General features: G+C 35.1%; 1 protein-coding gene across 2 annotated transcripts in view; it reads left to right on the top strand.

The window, feature by feature from the left end:
- DOPEY1 (dopey family member 1) overlaps positions 1-25,986 on the top strand; it is a 52,934-nt gene that overhangs the window by 23,557 nt on the left and 3,391 nt on the right. For both annotated transcript variants that reach the window (XM_023755180.1, XM_023755179.1), the window contains exons 11-25: positions 474-599; positions 4,366-4,500; positions 8,609-8,664; positions 9,797-9,901; positions 15,805-15,871; positions 16,024-16,168; positions 16,342-16,421; positions 17,287-17,396; positions 17,647-17,796; positions 17,940-18,001; positions 19,336-19,488; positions 20,516-20,652; positions 21,692-21,747; positions 22,741-22,905; positions 25,651-25,780. In XM_023755180.1, the coding sequence (XP_023610948.1) occupies positions 474-599; positions 4,366-4,500; positions 8,609-8,664; positions 9,797-9,901; positions 15,805-15,871; positions 16,024-16,168; positions 16,342-16,421; positions 17,287-17,396; positions 17,647-17,796; positions 17,940-18,001; positions 19,336-19,488; positions 20,516-20,652; positions 21,692-21,747; positions 22,741-22,905; positions 25,651-25,780 (1,677 nt within the window). The remainder of the gene's footprint in view (positions 1-473; positions 600-4,365; positions 4,501-8,608; positions 8,665-9,796; positions 9,902-15,804; positions 15,872-16,023; positions 16,169-16,341; positions 16,422-17,286; positions 17,397-17,646; positions 17,797-17,939; positions 18,002-19,335; positions 19,489-20,515; positions 20,653-21,691; positions 21,748-22,740; positions 22,906-25,650; positions 25,781-25,986) is intronic.

The raw sequence follows: 25,986 nt of genomic DNA, 5'->3' as shown, positions 1-25,986 counted from the left end.
TACCTCCCCTGGTGTCAAAATCTGTAGGTGATCAAATTTCCTATATAAAATAGCCTAGAACAGTGCATACAATCAGTCCTTCACATTCATGGACTCCCAAATGCAGATGGAAAATAGTGCAAGTATTTATTGGGGAAAAAATTAACATATTAGTGGATCCTTGTCATTCAAACCCTTGTTGTTCAAGGGTCAACTATATTGTGTTTTTTTGTTATCTCATCACACTGATTACACTCTTGCATTTAGCTGATTCGTTGTCATTTTATAGGATTCCCCTTCCCTCTCCCTCACCCCTGTTTTAGAATTAAAATGACTATGGTTGCATATATTAACATAATTAAAGTTTCCTCTACTGTTGTTTAGGTAGTAAAACATAAAAGTACTGTATACATTACTTCAAGAAAAACTGAAAGTGCAGGTTAGTTGTTAATGCTTTCATACTTTTTAATTCAATTGTCATTTGCTTGTTTTAGAACTTGAGACAGCAAATTCTTGAATTATTGGGCCCCATTTCAATGAATCATGGTGTTCACTTTATGGCTGCCATTGCATTTGTATGGAATGAAAGAAGGCAGAATAAAAATATCAACAGGACCAGGGTATGTATTTAACCATTTTATACTTTTTATTTTTCTGTTTGGTAAAGCATTTGGCAAGTACAGTAAGTCCTCACTTAACATTGACTGTGGGTTCTTGGAACATACTATAATGAAACCAATTTTACCATAGGCTAATTGATATAAACAACAGTTAAGTTCCTACAGCATCTCATCCATGTTATAATGAAAAGATATTGAACAAAATTGTATCATTTGATGACCTGCTGGACAAGCTAATTTTCAACTCTTCATTAATTAAAAAGGGCCAATATTGGGTGGGTAAGTAGAAAAGCAACATTTTGTGCACCTGTTTAGGTAATGACTTGTTGCCTAAATTTCTTAAATAATTATAAAAGGTATTTTTATGTGAAAAGAAAAATTAGTATGATATTAAAACTGTAGCCATATTTAGACAGCCATGATGATATAGTACAGATTATCTTTTAAATGCTAGCTATTCAGGGTACAAAGCAAGGATATAATGAAAAGTTTTTAAGTTCACTAGTTTTTCATTATGATATGATAGGTTAAATAGTTTGTTTCTAAATGTAATTCATAAATTGTTTTTTACTAGGTTATATATGTGAAAATTTTGTTACTTTGTGACTTTGAAAGCTCAAGAAAGTGTTCTATATTAGAAATAAATAGTGACATTAGGATATTAAGGCTGTTAAATTTACAGTCACACAAGATATATGATTTGTCTAGCTAGAGGTTTCTGATGTTATTTTTGTGCTGAATTCACATTACATATATGCTGACATTTCTAAAGTACTAAAAATAAACATTTCACTTATATGACATTATTTTAACATTTGAGAATTAAGTAGTAGATAGTACATTGGACAGAATTAAAATCCTGGAATATGTAAAAGCAGTCAATTAGTATTTGACAAAGGAAGCAAGAACATACAATGGGGTAATGGTAGTCTATTCATTAAATGTTTGGAACATTAGACAGATACTTGCAAAAAAAAGTGAAACTAGATCACCTTATACCATATACAAGTATAAAACTCAAAATGGATTAAAAACTTAAATGTAAGGCTGGAAACCATAAAAATCATAGAAAACATAAGCAGTAGAATCTTGGACATTTCTCTTAACAAATCTCCTTGGGCAGGGTAAACAAAAGAAAAAAAATAAACAAATGCAACTACATTATCTTAAAAGTTCTTGCACAGCAAAGGAAACCATCAAAAAGAAAGAAAAGACAACCCATTGAATGGAGGATATATTCACCAATGATACATATGATAAAGGATTAATATTCAAAATTTATAAAGAACTCAAAAAATACAAACAATCCAAATTAAAAATGCTCAAAGGTCTCTGGCAGGTGGCTTAGTTGATTGGAGCATAGTCCCATACCAAAGAGGTTGGGGGTTCAGTTCCCAGGCAAAGCAGATACCAAGGTTGGGGGTTCAGTGTTGGGAGTTTGATCCCTGGTTGGGGCAGATACATGGGGCAACCAATCGATGTTTCTCTCTCACATCAGTTTTACCATTTGCAACAGCATGGGTGGATCCTAGAGGGTATTATGCTAAGTTAAATAAGTCAGTCAGAGAAAGACAAATACTGTATGATTTCACTTACATGTGAAATCTAAAGAAGACTATAAACAAAACAGAAACAGACTCATAAATACAGGAAACAGACTGATAGTTGCCAGAGGGGCAGGTGATTTGGGGACTGGGTGAAAGATGCGAGGGGGTTGGGGGGTGAAAAAAGTGAAGAGATTAAGAAGTACAAATTGGTAGCTACAGAATAGTCACAGGATGTAAAGTACTGCCTAGGGAATATAATCAATAATATTGTAATAACTGTGTGGTATCCGATGGGAACTGGATTTATTGGTGTAATAAGTTATGTAATGTCCAATCACTGTTTTATACACCTGAAACTATGAATATAAAGATAAGGATTAACAGTCATATGGAAAAAAAGCTTATATGATAGACAAAGACCAAAATAAGTAGATAAAAAAGAAGAAACAATGCAGAAAACAGAAGATGTGAACAATAATAATAATGTATTTCAATAAGTAAAACCATATTGCATCCATAATATTAGAGACTGGTAGAAAGATCATTGCAAAAAATTAAAATTTTTCTTGGATATTGAATTTTATAGCAGAGGCTAAACAAACTAAGAGTTGAAAGCAAAAGGGGTAAATATCAGAAATAGCATGCAAACTTGGGAAAATGGACATGGGAAAAAGGAGATAAGAAATTTAGGGAAGTGAGCCCTGGTTGGTGTGGCTCAGTTGGTTGGAGTGTTGTCCTGAACACTAAAAGATGGAGAGTTTGATTTCTGCTCAGGACACATACCCAGGTAGCAGGTTTGATCCCCAGTTGGGGCACATGTGGGATTCTCTCTCACACCAATGTTTGTTTGTTTCTCTCTCTCTCTCTCTCTCTCTCTCTCTCTCTCTCTCTCTCTCTCTCCCTCCCCTTCCTCTCTCTTCCTCTCTTCCTCCCTCCCTACCCCCGCTTCCACTCTCTAAAAAAAATCAATAAAATAAAAAGAAAATTAGGGCAGTGATACTGGAGGTTCATATCTTTGCTGAAAGATGGAACAGAAAAAAATGAGGAGAGAATAATATCAAAGAAATAGTACAAGAACATTCCTTTGACAGTCACTGTGAAAAAGAGATCTCCACAAAGATCAGCATGTGATTTCAGGACACTGGATTTAAAGAGGAGATCTGAAAATATCCTCAAGAGAAAATACTGGAATAATGAAAAGACTTGTCAATAGCAACACTGGAAATTGTGATGGAAAAATTAGTTTCAAACTATAATTTCATACCCAGCCAAAATGTCACTTAAGGTGTTTTGAACCATGCAATATCTAAAAAAAAAAAAAAAAAATTTGCAATAAATTCACAGTCTCAACTATAGGAAAATGCATCTCCACCAGAGGAGGATTAAACCAAGAAGGAAGAAGATATAGGATCCAATCAATAGAGGTTCCAACACAGAAGAAATAGAAAGGGAATTTCTAGGCTGATGGTCTCAGGAGAGATATCAAGATGATACTGTGTAGCAAGCCTAGAGGGCATGAACCCAGGGTAGAACAGAAAGACATTGAGCAGATTTCTCACAGAAAAAAAAAAAAGGAGACACTAAATGGAGGAGGAAAGGGTAGAAAATTAACTACCTGGTATGTTTGAATATGTAATAAGAGGAGATTTACAGTTGCTGGAGCATTGAGGAAGAATTTGTGATAGAAGTAGAGAAAACCAAATTTTAAAAAAAGCAGTGTCTTAATTCTAGGAAAAACAAAAAGTTTAATTAGAAGAGAAATGCAATGATAGTTCAATATACAGCACAACCATAAGTAGGCATGTGAACACTGGATGTTTATTTTAAATTAATGACATAACTATGTTGGGAGGATAGGAAGAAAAGAGTAAGCGACCTCAATCATTGTCTCCTAAAGTTGGAGTCAGTAGGTAATATCTAAAATTGGGGTGGGGGGTGAAACAGGAAAATATAATAGCATTGTGTATCATTCAGAAATAATAGAAAAGAGCTAAGAGTTGAACATGGTTGCTTTGGGTCATGAGAAAGGAAAGGGCACTGCAATTTTTTTTAATCAGGCTTATTGTCCTATATGATTTTTAAAAAATAATGTACATGTGTTACTGATAAAAAATATAAATTTTACCTGATATATAATCAATGGACTTGAAAAATCCTTTGAAAGTCCTCTTAAAAGACTTATGTACACACATATATAAATACAATGATGTGTTATCCAGGTTATTCCTGCAGCCAGTGAAGAACAGCTTTTACTGGTAGAACTGGTTCGCTCAATCAGTGTCATGAGAACAGAAACTGTTATACAGACTGTGAAAGAAGTTTTAAAGCAGCCCCCAGCCATAGCAAAAGACAAGGTAAGAAGAGCTTTTCTCAGCTTTTGTTTACAGTTCTGTTTGAAAAATGATGCTGGTAGGTAAGGTTTTTTGTTGTACAGTAATGTCCTTTTTGCAGAGATGAATGCATGTGGCACTTGCACTGCTGTAATAAAAACAGTTATCAATAACTTCAGTGACTTACTATTGTGATCATTCTGTAGCTAGTGAAAAATAGTTGACTGCTCATATCTCTATATGTCCATCTAAGGCAGTCAACAGCTGTGTGGCCGAATTCTTAGGGGCGGGCAAGGGAAGGCTGGTGGGCTTCTAGTCCTTTAAAGGAAGAACACAGAGCCAGAGTCTAAGGTCTGCTTACCTCAGTTGTTGACCTTCTCAAAGCTTCTTCATTGCTTTCTCTTCTAAATGAATCTGACTCTTTTTTTTCTTTTTTTCAATTAATGTTTACATTCAATATTATTTTGTGTTAGTTTCATGTGTACAGCATAGTGGCTAGACATTCATATACTTTACAAAGTGTTCTGCCTAATCTTTCCTGTACTCATCTGACACCATACATAGTTATTATAATCTTATTGACTATATTTCCAATGCTGTACTTTATAGCCTCATTACTATTTTGTTAACTACCAATCTGTACTTCTCAATCCCTTCACCTTTTCCTCCCAGTCCCCAATCCTCCTCCTCTCTGGCAACCAGCAGTCTGTTCTCTGTATCTATGAGTCTGTTTCTGTTTTGTTTGTTTGTTTATAGTTTTCTTTTGATTCCACATATAAGTGAAATCATATGCTATTTGTCTTTCTCTGACTGACTTATTTCACTTAGCATAGTACCCTTTGGCATAATATCCGTGCTGTTGCAAGTGGTTCAGACTTTGTTCTTTTTTATGGCCGAGTAATATTCCATTGTATATATGTACCACTGCTTTTTTATTCACTCATCTATTGATGTGCACTTGGGTTGCTTCCATTCCTTGGCTATTGTAAATAACAGTGCAGTGAACATAGTGGTGCATATATTCTTTCAAATTAGTGTTTTGGGTTTCTTTGGATATATACCAGAAGTGGAATCACTGGGTCATAAGGCAGTTCCATTTTTAATTTTTTGAGGGTCCTCCACACTGTTTCTACAATGGCTGCATCAATCTGTATTACCACCAACAGTGCACAAGGGTTCCTTTTTCTCCACGTCATCACTAACACTTGTCATTTGTGGATTTATTGGTGATAGCCATTCTGACAGGCATGAGGTGATATCTCTTGTGGTTTTAAATAGCATTTCTCTGATGATTAATGACAGTGAGTATCTTTTCTTATGTCTATTGGACATCTGTATGTCCTCTTTGGAGAAGTGTCTATTCAGGTTTTTTGCCCATTTTTAATTGAATTGTTTGTATATTTTTGGTGTATGAATTCTTTATAAATTTTGGATATTAACCCTTTATCATATATATCATTGGTGAATATGTTCTCCATTCAGTGGGTTGTCTTTTCTTTCTTCCTTCTTTCCTTTCCTTTCCTTTCCTTTCCTTTCCTTTCCTTTCCTTTCCTTTCCTTTCCTTTCCTTTCCTTCCTTCCTATGTTCTCCATTCAGTGGGTTGTCTTCCCTTTCCTTTCCTTTCCTTTCCTTTCCTTTCCTTTCCTTTCCTTTCCTTTCCTTTCCTTTCCTTTCCTTTCCTTTCCTTCCTTCCTTCCTTTCTCTTTCTCTCTCTCTCTCTCTCTCTCTCTCTCTCTCTCTCTCTCTCTCTCTCTCTCTTTCTTTTGATGCTTTCCTTTGCAGTGCAAAAACTTTTTAGTGTAATGTAGTTGCATTTGTTTATTTTTCTTTTGTTACCCTTGCCCAAGGAGACTTGCTAAAAGAAATGTCCAGGATTTTACTACCTATGTGTTCTATGGTTTCCAGTCTTACATTTAAGTTTTTAATCTATTTTGAGTTTATACTTGTATATATGGTGAAAGGAGGTAATCTATTTTCTTTTTTTCCATGTATCTGTCCAATTTTCCCAACACCATTTAATGAGTAGATTGTCTTTCCCCCAGTGTATATTCTTGCCTCCTTTGTCAAATGTTATACTAATTGGCCATACAGGAATGGGTTTATTTCTTAGCTCTCTATTCTGTTCCATTAATATATGTCTGTTTTTATGCCAATACCATGCTGCATTGATTACTATGGCCTTATAGTATAATTTGATATTAGGTAGCATGCTTCCTCCAACTTTATTCTTTTCTCAAGATTGCTATGGCTATTCAGGTCTGTTGTGGTTCCATATAAATTTATGGAATATTTGTTCTAGTTCTGTGAAGTATGCCATTTGTATTTTTATAGGAATTAATGTTGAATCTATAGATCACTTGGGTAGTATGGACATTTTTACAATATTCTTGCTATCCATGACCACAGTATATGCTTCCATTTATTTGTGTCTTTTTCATTTTCTTTCTTCAGTGTCTTACAATTTTCCAAGTACAGGTCTTTTACATCCTTGGTTAAATTTATCCCTATGTATTTTTTATGCACTTGTAAATGGGATTGTTTTCTTACTTTCTCTTTTTGATAATTTATTATTGGTGTATAAAAATGCAACCGATTTCTGAATATTTATTTTGTGTCCTACTACTTTACTGAATTTATCAGTTTGAATAGTTTTTTGGTGGAATCTTTAATATTCTCTATATAAAGTATCATGTTATCTGCAAATAATGACAGTTTTTCTTCTTCCTTTCAAATTGGATCACCTTTTATTTCTTTTTCTTGTCTGATAGTTGTGGCTAGGACTTTCAGTACTATGTTGAATAAGAGTGATGAAAGTGGGCATCCCTGTCTTGTTCCTCAAAATGAATCTCTTAATTCTGTAAACTTCTCATATTTTGCTATAACTTTAGTTCTAGTCAGTGTCATTTCTTGATCATGTACAAGACTATCTTCGAAGAGCTACAGAAAATGAATGACACAATCTCTGCATTCATAGTGCACTGTCTTTAATTAGGCAGACATGAAATTCTACAAGTAGTAAAATTATGGCCTCTTTACTTTTTCTGCTTTTAATTATAGCAATATTAAGAGGTCATATTTTCTTAGAAATTATTTATTAACTGCAAACATTAGACTTCAGGTCATTCAAAAGAGACCTAATCACATCCATGAAAGAATTATTACACAGATCTGAAAATCTTGAAATTTTTTCCTTGATTTACCAATAGGGAAAGTGTGCTTGCATATGTAAATAGCCAATGTTCTTATCTTTTTAATGCTTTTCTTACTATTCTGAAATCACCTCTGGGGCATTTGTGATAGGATTTTAAATTTGCCTGTGAACACTCAATTCAGCATAATATTCTCAGCATCTACTTGTACCAAATATTGGGCTAAGTGTGCAGGATATGAAAACAAGAGCACATTTCACACACACACAACACACACACACACACACACACACACACACACACACACACCATCTGCTGCCCCTCTGTTCTCACTCTACTAAGTTCTGAGTAGATTAGATACTTCATTTTCTTTGTGATAAAAGGGGAAAACTTCAAGGGAATATTTGCTACTGAAAAGGGAACAAATTGGTAAATGTCAGTGGTCAACAGTTTCATTTTCTTACCTAGTATTAATTTCTAAGTACAGGTGTTTCTTTTTATTATATGTTTCACTCAGCACTATTTTTAGATAAAGACTACATTTTAGATATTAGGCGTTGTTCCCAAATTTAACTAACTATATTAATTTAACAGAAATGTGTGATAAAATAAATTAAAAGCACATTTTATAAAAATATCTCAACTTAATTCTGATAGCACCAACTAAGCATAAGGTAATTAAAATAAAACTAGATTTGGTACTTACAGAGTAAATCGATCATTTAAAAGTAATAGCTAGAGTGGTAGGGTAGGAATTTAGAATCTTTCTATTCCTTCCATTTTCAACTTTTTAAATAGCTCGAGTTTTTCCCATACTAAATGAAAGAGCTGCATGGTTTTGTTTTGTTTTTATGACAAATTTGTGTTTGATTTTGTTTTGTTCTTTAATTAAAAATTGGCAGTAAAATACAGAGTAGTTGCAACAATGAAAAAGCAAAGGCAGCATTTTTCTTCACTGTAAAATTGATTTCTTTTGTTTATAGAAACATCTTTCTTTGGAAGTCTGCATGCTTCAGTTTTTCTATGCTTATATTCAAAGGTAAGATAACTGATGTGGATCTCTCCGTACTGTATTAGCAATGTGTAAAAGTTAGGAAATATAGGAGAAAAGCACCTGAATTCTTTCAAAAAATTGCTATTTCTTCCCCCTAAAACTAAAAGAACAAATGCTAGAAACAGAAACATTGTTTCTGGATATATTAATACAAGTCATTGGATATCTTCATGACACAGCCTAAAACGTGAAGACCTACGTGTATTTAAGATACACTGGGTGTTAAAACACTGAATTGTAAGAAAATTATTTAAATATAAATAAAAAGCTGAATCCTACTATTGAAACCATGCCTACTGCCACTGAATTTATTATTATTTTTATATAGGTGAATATGTGGTAGCTTAATATGATTTTTTAAATGTTAGTAATAATAATATGAAAATATATTTTTGTTATGGCATTCCAATTTTCCATTTAGCTAACCCCTGAATAGAAAGTTGGTTGACTTCAATTTTGATAAAATTCTTACTGGAGAACTTGAATCCTTATCCTCTGTTATAGGGTAATTTGGTTTTAATCACCAAGCATGGCATCATTTTGTGGTCTATGACGGACATTATTATAAATTAGGTTGTATGGTGTATTAAAACTCATTGTGGCTGCCTAAAATCTAAACTTCGACACATAGAGGTGTTAGGGTTAAGATCAGACAGACACAAGATAATTTCCCTATAGGTGAGAGACTGATGTTCAGGGTAGGTTAACAGGTCTCCCAAAGATGAGACAGACTCATGGGTGAAGAAAAAAGAACTAGTAAAGGAGAGAAGTGGAGAGAACAGGATAGGGAGTAGGTGACTATGATGTTAGTAATAAAAATGAGATTTCAGTTGTATTTTAGTTTTGAGAGTCCATGTGTTAAAAACAGGGTCTCTACAGCAAAATTTCTAGACTAATAAATTGTACTGGGTATTAAATGTATTTGATTTTCTTTTTATGTAACAGTAGAAAAAAGAAAGCTTCTAGGGATTTTGTTCTCTTATAGTCTATAAAGATTTAGGGAATGTTTTAAGAAATTAGGAGAATTTGTTAAAGACTATTGGTGAAATTATAAAAAAATTAAAGTTTACTGTGGATTTCTATATATGTATATATAAAAAATATATTTATCTTGCAGAATTCCAGTGCCCAATTTAGTGGATAGCTGGGCATCACTTTTGATCCTACTGAAAGACTCTATACAACTGAGTCTTCCAGCCCCAGGGCAGTTCCTTATTCTTGGGTAAGCAATTTCACTTAAAAATATTATCTATAATAATAAAAGTGTGATATGCTAATTAGACCGGATGACCTTCCGGACGAAGCCACGGCAGCGGGGACCAAGGCAGCTGCCACGGTGGCGGGAGCCGAGCTCCTTGCACGAATTTTGTGCATCGGGCCTCTAGTTTTGAATAAAAGAAGAATGTTCATTGTCTTAATTGCTATATATCAGATGTTTTGGGTGATCATGTGATCTCTACCTTCTCAAAGAATTCTCAAGGTATAAAACTAGATGTATAGTATGAGGCCTGTAAATAAAGGAGTGAGCAGGGATAGAGAAATCATGTTTATACATATACAAAATGTAAATGTGCTAGTGTAAAACTTACAACACTAGTTATTTCATGAGGAGAGACTGTGGATTAAAAGGGAAGGGGGTGACATGAACCAGGAGGTCACAGTTCGATTTCCAGTCAGGGCACATGCCTGGGTTTTGGACTCAATCCCCAGTAGGAGTGTGCAGGAGGTAACCAATCAGTGATTCTCTCTCATCATTGATGTTTCTATCTCTCTTTCCATCTCCCTTCCTCTCTCTGAAATCAATAAAAATATATTTAAAAAATAAAAAGGGGGAAGGGGTGAGTAGGATAGCTGAAGTGGACTGCATAGAGGAGGGTCATTTGAGTTCAAGGCCCTGAGCATAAACAGATTTGGAAAAGTAATTTTCCTGATTTATGTTACTAGTTTGTATGATTATTTGATAAATTCCAGTCATCCTTGCTTAACTTCAAGCACCATGATTTCATGGACATTGTTTTTTTTGCTTACCATTATTCTTGGTTCACAATAAATACTTAATCTGTGAATGGAGATGGTAGGAACAGAAAGCTTTCTTTCTATGAGGTTGTAGGAGACAGGAAGCGGAAGGTATATTGGGCAAGATACCTTGTCTGATTTGGTTACAGAGTAGGGCACAGGCAGTGGAATGGGAGATGGATGAAAAGGGAGATGGGAGCTAGATAGAGAAGCACTTTGCATTTTAGCTTAAAAGGTTTGGTCTTAGATAGGTGTGGACGAAGAGAGATGTGACTGACAAGTTAGTAGGAGGATGGATCAAAGGGGAAAGAGGATGGACTAGGAATTATGTTTCAAGTGGGACTTAGGGAATATGAACTATTGATGGGAGTGAAAGAACAGACAAAGAAGAAGAAAAAGGGGTCAGCAAAGGAGATAGAAAGGCAGATACCAGAAAGTGAGAAGAAAACCAGATATATTCAGTGTTTTAAAACAGAGAAGTTAAGAGGACATAAGTAATACCAGAAAGATTAAGGAAGAAGAGGATAAATAAGAGGCTATAATTATTGATGATTTGGAGAGGGTTGGTGATTTAGGGGAAAGGAGTTTGGCAAGATAGTAAGCACAGATGTGAACAGCAAAGGATTAGAATGAGAAAGTAAGTGTGGGTTATTCTTTGAAGGTGTTTAATCATGAAAAGGAATACATTATGAGGTAGCAAGAGGAAATGTGATTCAAAGGTCATATTAATGGTAAGGAAGACCTGAGGACCTTGACTTGTTACTAGCAAAGATTCTGAAGTTGTACAAATCCTAGCTCCTTTACTTCTTAGCTGTGTGCCCTTGGACACGTCACTTAATAACATGGGAATGATAATGGTGCCTGTTATAGAGTTGTTATGAGGATTAAATGAGTTAAATATTTGTTAAAATCTTAAATAGTGCCTGGCCTCTTTTAGTAAGATGGTCTTCAGTAAGTGTAATGTAAGTGGAGAGTGACAGCAGATTCTAGAGAGAATCTCCTTGATAGCACCAGATTCCAGAGACAGCAGGGAAGGAATGGAAAGCATTGAAGGGCACCAAGTCTAAAAGTGAGAAAAAAGGATGCATTTTCTCTAAGACATTGCCACTCAAAGCATTGGAATCAGCTGGGATCTTGTTAGAAATGTGGAATCATAGGCTCTACCCCAGACCACTCCCCAATCAGAATCTTTATTTAAACAAGATTCCCACATGATTTAGTACACATTTAAAGTTTAAAAAGGACTGCTTAAGACATAAGGGGGAAAAGAAAGGAAATAAACTTTTTCACATTACCTCAGATAGTCTAATGGTGTCATTAGTAGTCAATGACAGCCAATATGTTATCACACTGAATGGATAAATTCAACCAGTAGCAAAGAACTTCAATCTACTAGTCAGCCTCTGTAGCTATGACACTGATTTAATGTATGTGATTGTGTGATTCTATATACATAGACTTACCTTCTACCCTTATTGTCCTTAAGGGAACTAGCAGTTCTGGTTTGGCAGCTAATGGTGTAGAAAAATTTGAAGTGGATAAGAAGGAAGTTGAGGGTTCTTCAGTAAGATGACCTCATGTTTCCTAGTAATTGTGGGACTGTAGTCTTCCAACAGGAAGCAGAGAGAAGGTGGAGCAACAGAGCTGAGAGCTTGAAGAGAGTGGATCAGCCTGTAGTAGCTGGGTAACGTTGACTGCCCAGCCACAGCGAGCTAGAGATCCTGCTTGAGAATTTCAGGGATCAGAATGATCCTTGGATCCTCATGCTATTTTCTAAATAAAAAAACTGAAGGGTTTTGGAGATTGAAGGTATAATAAAAAGAACAGTGGACTTGATGTCTGCAATTCCTGGAACAGAAGTTAAGATTACCCATGTGTATGATTTTATTTTTTAAAATATATTTTTACTGATTTCAGAGAGGAAGGGAGAGGGGAAAGAGAGATAGAAACATCAATGATGGAGAGAATCATTGATCGGCTGCCTTCTACACACTCCCTACTGGAGATCCAGCCTGCAACCTAGGCATGTGCCCTTGATCTGAATTGAACCTGGGACCCTTCAGTCCACAAGCCAATGTTCTATGCACTGAGCAAAACCAGCAAAGGCCCCATGTGTATGATTTTAGTAATGAGAGATGTAATTACTAGAAATCAAACATTCTAATGAAGATTTCTGGTTCTTATATTTTAAGCTCTACTTCCAACCCTAATCTCTGTTACCTTGGGTACATCAATAAACCTCTCCAAGGCTATTTTTCTATCAAGCAGTAATATCTGCCCTACCCACCTCTGTACTGTTTTAAGGCTCAACGAGGGAATATATGTACAGTTGTTTGAATCATCACCAAATAACCCTGCTGGCGAATTTCATTAAAATTTAAGAACATCTATTATGACTTGTAGCTTCTCCCTTACAAAATTTACTGTTTTCTCAACTACCTTTTCTTTCTCAGTTCTCAGATACTGAAGGATCCTATCTGCTCCTCAATATGTGTGTACATTGAGCATTTACACAATAAAATTGGACATGTTCGGTTATACTAGAAACTTACTCCCCTTTTTAAACTTCTGGTTGTTTATATATTTTTCCCAACCATCCCACTGATTCTTTAAAAAGTTTCCAATTATAAAATAGAAATCAACATGAGGATTACTCTTCAATATAACTTTACATTTGAGTTTGAAAATAATTATGCATATAATTTATCTTAATAAAACCAAGTCAAAATAAATATTGAGTGGAATAGCTTAGCAAACAATGGAAATGGAAACATTTTAATTTAATCTATTATTTATTATATATATAATATTACATATTATATATACACATGCAGGGTAAGAACCATTTCTATGTCACAATTTAAAATTGGTGGGGTTTAGGTGTGGTTTTTTGTTTTTTCTTTTTACTTTTTGGTTGATGCATAAAACACATACAGAAAAACATACAAATAATTAAGTACACAACTCCACAAATTATTATAAAGTAAACACATAAGTGTATAATAACGAGTCTAAATTAAGAAATAAAACACCATATTTCCCCTAAGGTCCCTTCCCAATTACTGTCCTTTCCCTTCTCCCCAAAGATAACCACTATTCTGACTTCTAACACCACAGATAAATTTTGCTTCGTTTGTGAACGATAAGTATAACATTTATTTTGTGTCTGCTTCCTTCACACGTTAGTAAGATTCATCCATGTAATTTCATGTAGTTAGTTATTCATGTTCATCGCTGTTTAGTATTTCATTGTATGAATATGCCACAGTTTATCTCTGTTGCTGGACATTTTTCTTTTTTTTTTTATTGCTTAAAGTATTACGAAGAGTATTACATATGTCTCCTTTCCTCCCCGCCCCCTTGACATTCCCCCGACCTCTCCTACCCCCCAGTGGCTTGTGTCCATTGGTTATGCTTATATGCATGCATACAAGTCCTTTGGTTGATCTCTTACCCGCCCCCTGCCGCCTCCCAACCCTCTCTGGCCTTCCCGCTGTAGTTTGACAGTCTGTTCGATGCTGCTCTGCCTCCGTATCTATTTTTGTTCATCAGTTTATAATGGTCTTTATTATCCATAAATGAGTGAGATCATGTGTATTTTTCTTTCATTGACTGGCTTATTTCACTTAGCATAATGCTCTCCAGTTCCATCCATGCTGTTGCAAATGGTAAGAGTTCCTTCTTTTTTACAGCAACATAGTATTCCATTGTGTAGATGTACCACAGTTTCCTAATCCATTCATCTACTGATGGGCACTTAGGCTGTTTCCAGATCTTAGCTATGGTGAATTGTGCTGCTATGAACATATGGGTGCATATATCCTTTCTGATTGGTGTTTCTGTTTTCTTGGGATATATTCCTAGAACTGGGATCACAGGGTTAAATGGGAGTTCCATTTTTAGTTTTTTGAGGAAACTCCATACTGTCTTCCATAGTGGCTGCACCAGTCTGCATTCCCACCAGCAGTGCACAAGTGTTCCCTTTTCTCCGCATCCTCTCCAGCACTTGTCATTTGTTGATTTGTTGATGATAGCCATTCTGACAGGTGTGAGATGGTACCTCATTGTTGTTTTGATTTGCATCTCTCGGATGATTAGTGACTTTGAGCATGTTTTCATATGTCTCTTGGCTTTCTGAATGTCCTCTTTTGAAAAGTGTCTATTTAGATCCTTTGCCCATTTTTTGATTGGATTGTTTATCTTCCTTTTGTTAAGTTGTATGAATTCCCTGTAAATGTTGGAGATTAGACCCTTATCGGTGATAACATTGGCAAATATGTTCTCCCATGCAGTGGGCTTTCTTGTTGTTTTGTTGATGGTTTCTTTTGCTGTGCAGAAGCTTTTTATTTTGATGTAGTCCCATTTGTTTATTTTCTCTTTAGTTTCCAATGCCCTAGGAGCAGTATCAGTGAAGAAACTGCTTCGGCATATGTCTGAGATTTTGTTGCCTTTGGATTCCTCTAGTATTTGGTTTTCTGTCTTACATTTAAGTCCTTTACCCATTTTGAGTTTATTCTTGTGTATGGTGTAAGTTGGTGGTCTAGTTTCATTTTTTGCATGTATCTGTCCAATTTTCCCAACACCATTTATTGAAGAGACTGTCTTGACTCCATTGTATGTTCTTGCCTCCTTTGTCAAATATTAATTGAGCATATTGGTTCGGGTCAATTTCTGGGTTCTCTATTCTATTCCATTGATCTATATGTCTGTTCTTGTGCCAGTACCAGGCAGTTTTGAGAACAGTGGCTTTGTAATACATCTTGATATCAGGTGTTGAGATCCCACCTACTTTGTTCTTCTTTCTCAGGATCGCTGCAGCTATTCAGGGCCTTTTTTTATTCCAGATGAATTTTTGGAGAGTTGGACATTTTTCTTCTTTCCAGTTTTTGGCTTTTGCAAATAATGTTGTTACGTGAACATCCTGGGACATATCTTTTCATGGAATAGTCTTATGTATTTCATCTGAGTCATAGGATATAATATATATAATCATTAAACATACAAAACAGAAATTGAGGCCACAAAGTCACTTGCTTACTGTGAGAAATTAGATTGCATCATTTTCTTTAATATTTCCATTTTGTTTTGTTTTGTTTTTGGCTCCTTTAGGGTTCTGAATGAGTTTATTATGAAAAACCCTAGTTTGGAAAATAAAAAAGACCAAAGAGACCTTCAGGTAAGGCATTCTGAATTGAGGACTGTTGCCCAAACTCTGTTTCTCAGTGTCATCAACACTAAAATGGGAAGGTCAAATAATGTTGTCTGTGAAGTTTCATGTGCCTGTATATACGTACATGTATTTATAGTGGTTTTTCCTTGTTTCTTTAGGATGTGACTCATAAAATAGTGGATGCAATTGGGGCAATTGCTGGTTCTTCTTTGGAACAGACAACATGGCTACGCCGGAATCTTGAAGTTAAGCCTTCTCCCAAAATAACGGTGGACGGAACCACTCTGGAATCTGATGTTGAAGGTATTGATATCAAACATTTAGGCTTATATGTGTAGGTGTATATTCACTAAGAAATCATTGCAGCTATTACTAGAAATACCACATAATCATCCCTTTTCCCTCACATTTAGCAGGTAGCTTTCTTAGTGGGAAAAGATCTAACTTTATCTTTACCTGCATCTTCTCTTATTTAGATATGTTATCACCAGCACTGGAAACGTCAAACATAGCTCCTTCTCTATATAGTGTCCACGCACTGACATTACTTTCTGAGGTAAATATTTTTAAGTTTTTAAAAATGAACTTTCAAGTAAAAAGTTTCACAAATATTAGCAAGTAATTCTTAGAGTTTTTAATTTGAATAATCATTTTGTACTTATAGAAATCACTGTATAGAATAAAGTTGTATAGCATAAAGTTTGAATATGTATTCAGGTTAGTTTTTTAAATATTAGTGATAATAACCTTAGATTTTGCTCAACTTCCCAAATACTATTTTTTAAAAGTGTACTTTTTATAAAAAGATAAGTGCTTTTGTATCATAGTATGGTAGGGAGGGGTAGAGATGATATAATAATGCTTGCCACTATAGAGTATTTTACAGTATACCAAACATTTTTATATGCATCCTCTGACATGCTCTTTTTTTATATCCTGTTATATAGTCTTGCAGGTCATTTTTGTTTCCCCTTTTCAGATGTGGATACTGAGCCTCACAAGGATTAGAACAATATGATTCAAATCAAATAGCTATTAATTGACAGAGTTGGGACTTCAGCATTTGAATTAATTTGGTTGTTTTTACCCCAAGCCTCCTTTAACTGGGTCAGGAAAAGAGAATGCTGAGTTTTTAGTCTTAAATTTACTATTTACTCACTCACATTAAAAGTACCTTGACCCCTCTTTTTCTATACTTCCCTATCTCGGTTAGAAATAGTAAAATTTGCCCATATTTACATATCCTATAGTAATAATGAACAAAAAAAGCAAATAGTATCAAACTATTCATATAAAAATGGCTTAGGTAGATCTTATTTTATATTTTTCTAATTCTAAGGTATTCTAGGTTTTTTTTTAAAGATGAAAATCACCTCTGAATGCTCTTAGCTTATACTTCACTTCTTTTTTTATTTTTTTAGGTTTTGGCTCATCTTTTGGATATGGTTTTTTATAGTGATGAAAAAGAACGAGTTATTCCTTTACTTGTAAATATTATGCATTATGTTGTGCCCTACCTCCGAAATCACAGGTACTATTATTATTTAAGTAGATTTATTAATTCATAGCTTATTCAAAGCAAATTAATTCCTTTATTGCCATTATTTGAATTACCACAAAATGACATTATTTTTACCTTGAATTATAATGATAAAAAAATTTATCTTATGGTGTTTTCTGTTTCCTAGCATTGTTTTAGGTAACTGTGAACATTAATGAATAACTTACTATGATGATTAAAATGATAACACATAGGTTAAGGTGGTTTTCCTTCCTCCTAGTGCACATAATGCCCCTAGTTACCGAGCCTGTGTCCAGCTGCTCAGCAGTCTTAGTGGGTATCAGTACACCCGGAGAGCCTGGAAAAAAGAAGCCTTTGACCTCTTTATGGATCCCAGTTTCTTTCAGATGGATGCCTCTTGTGTTAATCAGTAAGTCATTGTCTAGCTTTTATTCAACATGATAATGCATCTCATAAAGTCTGTTGAAATGAATTACTATCCTGCAAAGAACACTTTTTAATAATAATAACAACAAAATCTTAATTACATATCTTAATCCTTGTCTTTTTTAGTTGGAGAGCAATTCTGGACAATCTGATGACACATGATAAGACAACATTTAGAGATTTGATGAGTGAGTATTATGGGATGACAATCTAAGCAGTGTCTTTCCTGTATATAATCTATTCTTATTTACTTTGCTCTTTTTAGACACTACTAGTTATACTTCGCTCTTTGTCAAGTTATACTTAGTACCCTATAGGAATATAATATTAAAACTCAAAGAGGACAGCATAGTGATAATTAATAAGTAAAACTATTTGACCATGTTTCTGTAAATTGTTTCCTTAGACCACAGCGTAGAACCTAGCACATAGTAAGCTCCCAATAAGAAATTGTTGAAGAAATGAAAGAGTGCCAGGTGGGGAGGCAGGTAAATGCAGGCAGTTGGAGCCAAACTATGGGACAAGTCATTCAAAATCCTGGGGCTCTGTTTAACTCCTCTGAAGGAAGAAAGAGGGGCCAAAATAGGTTGGAATCACTCTCTATCCCCTTTCTACTCTATCTTGATTGGTTTTATATATTTATATATTGTAATATTTCATCTGAAGAAAAAGGCTCTTTAAAAATGTTTTTAAGTTTGGAAGTTACTAAATGTTTTTTAAGTTTGGAAGTTACTAAGCTAATGACCTTAAATAGCAGCAAAGTTGGGTGATCTGTATGATTCTGCGCAAGTTCTTAAACACAAACTACAGTCCCCCTCCAGAAAATAAAGGAGCAGCATATTCTCGCTTCTCTATTTTTCACTGCGTTGTTTTAAGGTTCAGATTCATCCATTCAACAAATATTTATTAAAAGACAAAAATGGGCCTGGCATTATGCTAACCTTAGTCACATTAATAAGATTATTTTCGGGAATAAGTAAGAAGCTGTGAAGGAAATAGAACAATGCAATACATTTTAAGTAACAGCTAAAGGGCTCATATTTGAGGTGAAACTAAAGAAGCCATGAGATGTCCTAAGGGCAGAGTATTTCTGGAATAGGAACAAAAACTATAAAGGTCTTGGGTGGGAACAAGCTTGGTGAGTTCAAGGAAAAGCAAGCAAGACAGTGTGGTTGCAGAAGAGTGAGTAGGGGATGAGTGACAACATATAAGAAAGGAGAGCAAGGTAGGCCAGGCCAGAAATTAGGGAGATGGCATAAAATATTAAAGGGTTTATAAAATGGCATTGTTAGTAATCTTACCTTCAGAAACTTATACTTCTAAATTTTCTGTCTCTCCACATCACAGTTCCTACACAAATCTGGCTTGTGTATGTAGAGGGGATGCCAGTCCCCCCTCTGCCCGAGAGAGAAGCCCAAGTTCTCTACCCTAGGTTCCTTCCACTCTTGATCTAGCCATTTTTAAAAACAAATAATGATCTGGCTGACTATATCACAACCTCTCACACGCTTTCTGTTTTCAGCTCGTGTGGCTGTGGCTCAAAGTAGTTCACTTAATCTCTTTGCAAACCGGGATGTGGAGCTTGAGCAGAGAGCTATGCTTCTCAAAAGATTAGCATTTGCTATTTTTAGCAGTGAAATTGACCAGTACCAGAAATATCTTCCAGATATACAAGGTAAATAGTGGAAACTATTTTATTTACCTTCCAAACTGGAGGGCTTTTGCTTCTTAGAAAATACTTTCCTTAAGTTGTAATATGGGGTGAAATAATACCAAGTATAGGTAGATCAAAAATGTTGTAGAATTAGAAATTCATTCTATTGAAACAATAAAAAATATCACTAGTGTGTAAAAGCAATCAAACACTGAGTTTGTAGAATGTTTGTAAAGTAGTTCCTTTTGTTATTTGACCTACATTTCCTGGGGATTCATATTTGAGGATGAGGTGTAAGACTATTTTGCTGTGGGCAGTATTAGCATTTTTAAATTGTGGATAAGGGGTCTATATACCTTTAAGCAGAGGACCAGAATACAGGCAGAGCCAGGAAATTTTGGCTGGAAGTAACATTTCAAGTCTGTAGTCTAGGGTCAGGGTATGGAGTGAATAAGGTTTCAATAAACCTTCATGAAGGATGTCAGTGCACTTCATGCACCCGGGGATGAACTTGCCCTGGGGCAGAATTGTTTGCTGCTCTGTCAGTGTGCTTGGCGGCCACCAGCCACAGCAGCTGGCCTGGGGACGGGGCTGGCTTGACAGTTGCCATCTCCTCAGTGAAATTATTTCTCTCTCAGAAGATAGTGACTCCTTCCTGACCCCTTGTATCTGAAGTCGCATAGATAGCACCCACACTGTTTGTGCTGTCATTCAAAGGTCGACTAGATCAGGGCTATTCAAAGTGGACCCGTACAGACATTTACAGTAAGCATTTTTTAACATTTTAACAATTTGACAGAATCTGTTGATTCTAATAAGAAGAAAATGGCATTTGTATTTTTATATCTTTTTCTTTATGATTTTTCTAATAATTCATTTTTATTATAGTTTACAAAAGTATCAACCTGCAGCATATTAGAAATCTTGTAAAGAGTTGGTCCTTCACCACAGAAAGTTTGAGCAAAACTAGACTAGATTATATAGAAAAGTTTTACATTAAAATGATTCTCCTTATTTAGGTATTGACCATTTGCTGCATTTCTTTCAGAGAGATTAGTGGAGAGTCTCCGTTTGCCCCAAGTGCCAACTCTTCACTCTCAAGTGTTCCTCTTCTTCAGAGTGTTGCTTTTAAGAATGTCTCCACAACATCTTACCTCACTCTGGCCTACCATGATTACAGAACTTGTAAGTTCATTTTTTTTCAATCAATTTATAATAAATCATAGAGCACCGCGGGTAGTGTCAACATGCTTACTATATAAAAACTAATTTTGAAAGAGACTTGAACTCTAGTTGCCTTTTCTGACAATTTTAACATTGGAAAATAGTAAAACAAGTCAGATTACCTCTCCATACAGCTTAAACTTCCTAATATACAGCATTAATATTAGCTACTTGTAAATCGTTACTTTGTCTGATCTGGTTTAATTCAATCTCTTCTACACTAAATGTTTAACTTTGTCACAGCTGCCAGGCCTGGTTCCCACCTGTGGCAGCACCTCTAGAGCGATGAGGTGGTGTAGCTGTATTTAAATGGACTGACATAAGGCACGTACTCACTCTAAAATGCAGCACTTGCTCTAGTTAAGCTGGCTTCAGAGAGACTCTCCCAAACAGAGAATCTTCCCCCTACACTAATCCATTCCTCTCCCCAAACCATACCCTGTCACCCTCATCTGAGGGAGTTGGGGAAAGGGAGATGAATAAAGAAAGAGAAAGGAATGCACAGCTCTGACAACCCAGCATTTACAATTTCCCCACAAAGAAATTGGTTTTAATATTTTTTTTTTTTTTTAGTAACTGTAACTCTGTTCCATATTCATCCAAACCAAAAGCATACCTTTATCTCAACTCTGCCAAATTATTAACAAGGCTCTGTGGTAAATTTCTAGTTTTATTTTCAGAAACTAAGTATAAAGATCCTGAAGTTGTTTCCTAAAATGTGTGGGGTTTTATTTATTGTTGATAGTATTACAGATGTCCCCCTTTTCCCCCCAATTGACCCCCTCAACCCCACCCCCACCCCCTCCTCATGCCTTCACCACACTATTATCTGTGTCCTTGGGTTATGCATATATGCATACAAGTTCTTTGATTAATCTCTTCCTGCCCCCCCCCTAAAATTTGTTTTTAGATTAATGAAAATGTAGCCTAAAGATAACTTGCAAGAAGGATTAAATCTCCAATTTGAAAAAACATTTAACATTTATTCCCCGGTCTTCAGGTACAGGTATTTTTACTGATGGAGCAGGAACTCACTGCTGATGAAGATATTTCACGGTAATATGTAATTCATTTCAATACATTCTTGACAATGTTTAGTATCCTAAAATCATCCAGAATGTTAGTTAAAACTAAGAGAGTACAGGTACTGTTTTATCTAAGTACTTTATATACAGGGTGGGGGCAAAAGTAGGTTTACAGTTGTTCATATGGAAAATTGTATAATAAATAATACAAGAATATTGCACTCACAGCTGTAAACCCACTTTTGCCACACCCTGTGTTTAGTCTGTTACTATCTACTTTATCATATTTGGATATATTTTCACTTATTCCTTGAGTACTTTAGACTGGATTAAACTATCAGTATTCACGGCCTTTGGCCTCTAGACACAAATTTTGTTTAAAGCTATATAATAGTGTTTCAGGTACATGAGCCATATTGGTTTTGGTAGGTCAAATCTTGGCCACAACACATGCAGCAAAATGTATTATGGGAGGTAACCTGTCACTAAGTTATTCATATGTCCAGATCTTCCAGATGATCTCACTTTAATGTATTATAATTTTATTCTTCTTAGTAGAGGCAGTTCATTGTATGACTAAATATAATTTATTTTTATTTATATAGGGATTTTTGTACAAATAAGTTTATAAATTCAAAATTTCCTTTAAGACCATTATGTCTTGAGTATATTTTATTCTTTTGCAGTGCTCGGCTTATAAAAGAGTTCCCCGTACTAATAACTGCTTGTTATTATAGAAAGTCCTCCCCAATCCCTTGCAAAACAACACTGAGTTGTAGAGAGGTCTCTTGTTTTTAAAACTTTTGGGTGTAACATAGTAATTCTGTACTATTTTTATGTTCATAAAATTTAAAGAACAAAAGGTAATGTTTTGTTTGAGACCAGCTAAATTATAGTCATAACTTTGCTTAGTAAGTACATTTTCAAATGATTATGAAAATATGAGTTGGCACTTTGAGGTTTTCCAGGAATTACCTGTTAGTAAACAGGTCCAGCTGCTGACAGCACTGTCTCCTGCTCACAGGACCTCAGGTCCCTCTGTGGCTGGTCTGGAGACAACCTACACAGGCGGCAATGGGTTTTCTACGTCGTATAACAGCCAGCGGTGGTTAAACCTCTATCTCTCTGCTTGCAAATTTTTGGATTTGGCCCTGGCATTGCCCTCTGAAAATCTTCCTCAGTTTCAGATGTAAGTAAAAGCAAGGATGTTTTAAATGGATATTCTGAAAATGCATTTGCTTTGGTCACTGATATTTAAGACTAATTTAAAAGTTTTTTGTATAAGTTGAAATATTTTTATTGAAGTATAATTCTTTTGAGGGATGAGGGAACAGACTTATAGGAAGTAAATTATTTCTATGGATATATTAAAATTAACAGACCATTCAGTCAACAAATTGAATGCCCCCTGGAAGCAGTGGGGAACATGACTCATCAGCTTCAAGTCCAGTGAAAGAGACATAAACACATGATGATTTGATAGCAAATGTGATCCAAGATGCTGTGAGTCCACACCACAGTGACCGCTCCTGCCTTTGAGGGTCAGGCAGGCCATGAGGGCAGTGTTGTACTGAGGTGGTGAAGAGTGAGGGTTGAGGGGAGGTGCATGTGTGAAGACTTAGAAAGGAGTGGACTTGGTGTGTTGGAAATGTTGAAAGATTACTATTGCTGGAGCAGAACGTTGAAAGAAGAGGCTGGAATGGGACTGAATTATGAATTATATGAATTATATAGCCTTGTAAGCTATATGAGAGAATTTGCACTTTACCCTAAGGACAGTGGGAAGCCTCTGAAGCATATTAAGGAATGAAGTGCTGTTATCAGGTCAGGCTTGCATTTTAGAAATTTTACTGTGGCTGTAGTTTGAAGAAAAGACTGGAGATGGGCAAGACTGGAATGGAGGCTGTTTTATTCCAGATGAGAGTGAACTGCACTAGAGATGGCAGAGGGGAATAGGGAGAAAACTGATGTAAGTTCTCACAATGCCTTATTCGTAAGCACTCAATATTTAATTATGGTTTCTAACATTTAAATTTTTAATAGGCAAACTATATAAGATAGTTTCATCAAAATAGAGCTAAGATAATTTGAGAATTTATCCACATGATCAAATATGTTTCTATATATTGCTGTTCTTCTGGAATAAAATATTAAAATAAAGATATCAGGATCTTTCTATATTTGAACATTCTTAAATCTCCAAAAACTATTTCACAAGCTTACTTTTTATTAAATGTATTGGTAAGGACTATAAACTACTTGTAAATTAATTTTTTTTTGCATTTGAAAACCATATACATCTATTTCTTGATGAATTTCAGCAGTTGGGTATCTGTTAAAATGATGTTACTCCCAAAGAAATTCAGAAAAGGACAATAAGTTGAATTGTAGGAAAGTGGCTAAAATTAATTAGGATGCTTATCTTCACAAAGGTGATAGAAGCTATACTCTTTAGGGCTTGAGGAAGAACATTAAGTAGTATACTTATGGTGTTGACTTTTTAGCTTCCATGATGAGAACCAAAATGAGTTTATCCTCTTGTCAAAATACAATTACTAGAAAGGGATGAAATATGCTCTAGTAGTAACTATAGTTTTTTAAAAAGTACTAGGTCTTTTTAAAAAAATCTATATAAAGCAGAGTAACATGGCAATTTAATCTTAAAAGAGTAATATCTTTCTAAGCATAACATGTATTTCAGACATTCAAAATATTTGATAATTTAACTACATAATAAAATTAAGTCTGTATGGCTAAAAGATACCATGTTTAAAAGGCAGCAATGAGTTGGGAAGAGATATTTGCACTGTATATGATAAAAGTCCAACTCGCTTTATTGTAAAAGTCAATAACCCAATAGAAAAATGGGCCAATGAGAGATTAGTAGTTCATAGAAAAGGAATGGTTTCTCAACGTAGGAAAAGGTGCCCAGACATACTCATAAGAGAAATTCCAATTAAAATTGTAAATAAACATCAGAATGGTCTTTTTACCATTAACAACAGAAACATTCTTATTCTTGTTGGAAGTATAAACTGAAATACTGTCCAGTTGCTCTCCAAAGAGATTATATTTACAAATTCAAAATACACATTCTCAGTAAACCAGTAATTCTACCACACCCAGGAATTTAGCCGACCACTGCACTCTCAGGTGTGCACAAAATCTACGTCATATAAGGGTGTCCATTATGACACTTTCTGTAAAAGCAAGAAACTGGACAAATTTAGGAGACTGGTTAAATCAGCACCTCCCACTGGGTACTGTTAAAAAGGATGGAGTTTTATATGATAACATTTCCAAGATAAATAATTCAATGGAAATAAGCAATCCTGTCTTGTTTTAAAGAGGAGGGCTGTAAGAATATGTGCTCTTTTCTGCATAAACTCCAGATAGATACACGAGACTAGCGATATTGGTCAGTGGAGGCAGACTCTCTTTCTTTGGTATGCCCTTTTGTACTGTTTGACTTTTTTCCACAGTCAGGTATTAATTTTACTTATTAAAGACAAAAATAAAATAAAAAATACAAAGGGAGGTATGAAAGAAGTCCTACTTAAATTATTTGCCCTTTGCCCCTTACTCTTTAGTTAGGCAAAATTTCCACCATACACTTGGCCAAATGTTCCCTATTAATGAGGATGGAAACATTTGTTAAGGACTTCCTTTGTGCTCATGAAAAAAAATAGTGATGAGCACTTTACAAGTTTCCACATTTATTTACTTGTTACAATTCTATGAGACCGTTAACAGTATCTGTATTTACTGATAAAGGTTCAGGTTAAGACACATGCCCAAGGTGAGGGCTACAAGGGCATAGCTGCATTTGAATCTGTGAAAGTGGTGGGGATTTGATCTTTCTACTCTATGTTACGTGTCTTAGATGGCACAAGTCTGTTCCTAATGTTGATGGGTATCATTCTTCTACACATAGGTACCGATGGGCCTTTATTCCAGAAGCCTCAGATGATTCTGGTTTGGAAGTCAGAAGACAAGGCATACATCAACGAGAGTTTAAACCTTATGTAGTACGACTGGCAAAACTTCTTCGAAAAAGGGCAAAGGTATTACACTTCCTTTAAATTTGTCTTTAAGTGTAAGATAGAATTTATAAAACATGTTTATATTGTGTTATGAACTTTATATTTTTCATTACACATCAGATTAATTAAATAGAAATCTTGACCCAAGCAAATAGTAAAGTTGACCCTTGAACAATGTACTAGTAAGGGTTAGGGGCACCAACACTCCCCCTGCCCAGTTGAAAATC

The sequence above is a fragment of the Myotis lucifugus genome, unplaced genomic scaffold (genome assembly GCF_000147115.1).
Source record: "Myotis lucifugus unplaced genomic scaffold, Myoluc2.0 scaffold_71, whole genome shotgun sequence".
In the NCBI taxonomy this organism is placed as follows: Eukaryota; Metazoa; Chordata; class Mammalia; order Chiroptera; family Vespertilionidae; genus Myotis; species Myotis lucifugus.
This window is presented reverse-complemented; position numbering and strand designations above follow the sequence as displayed.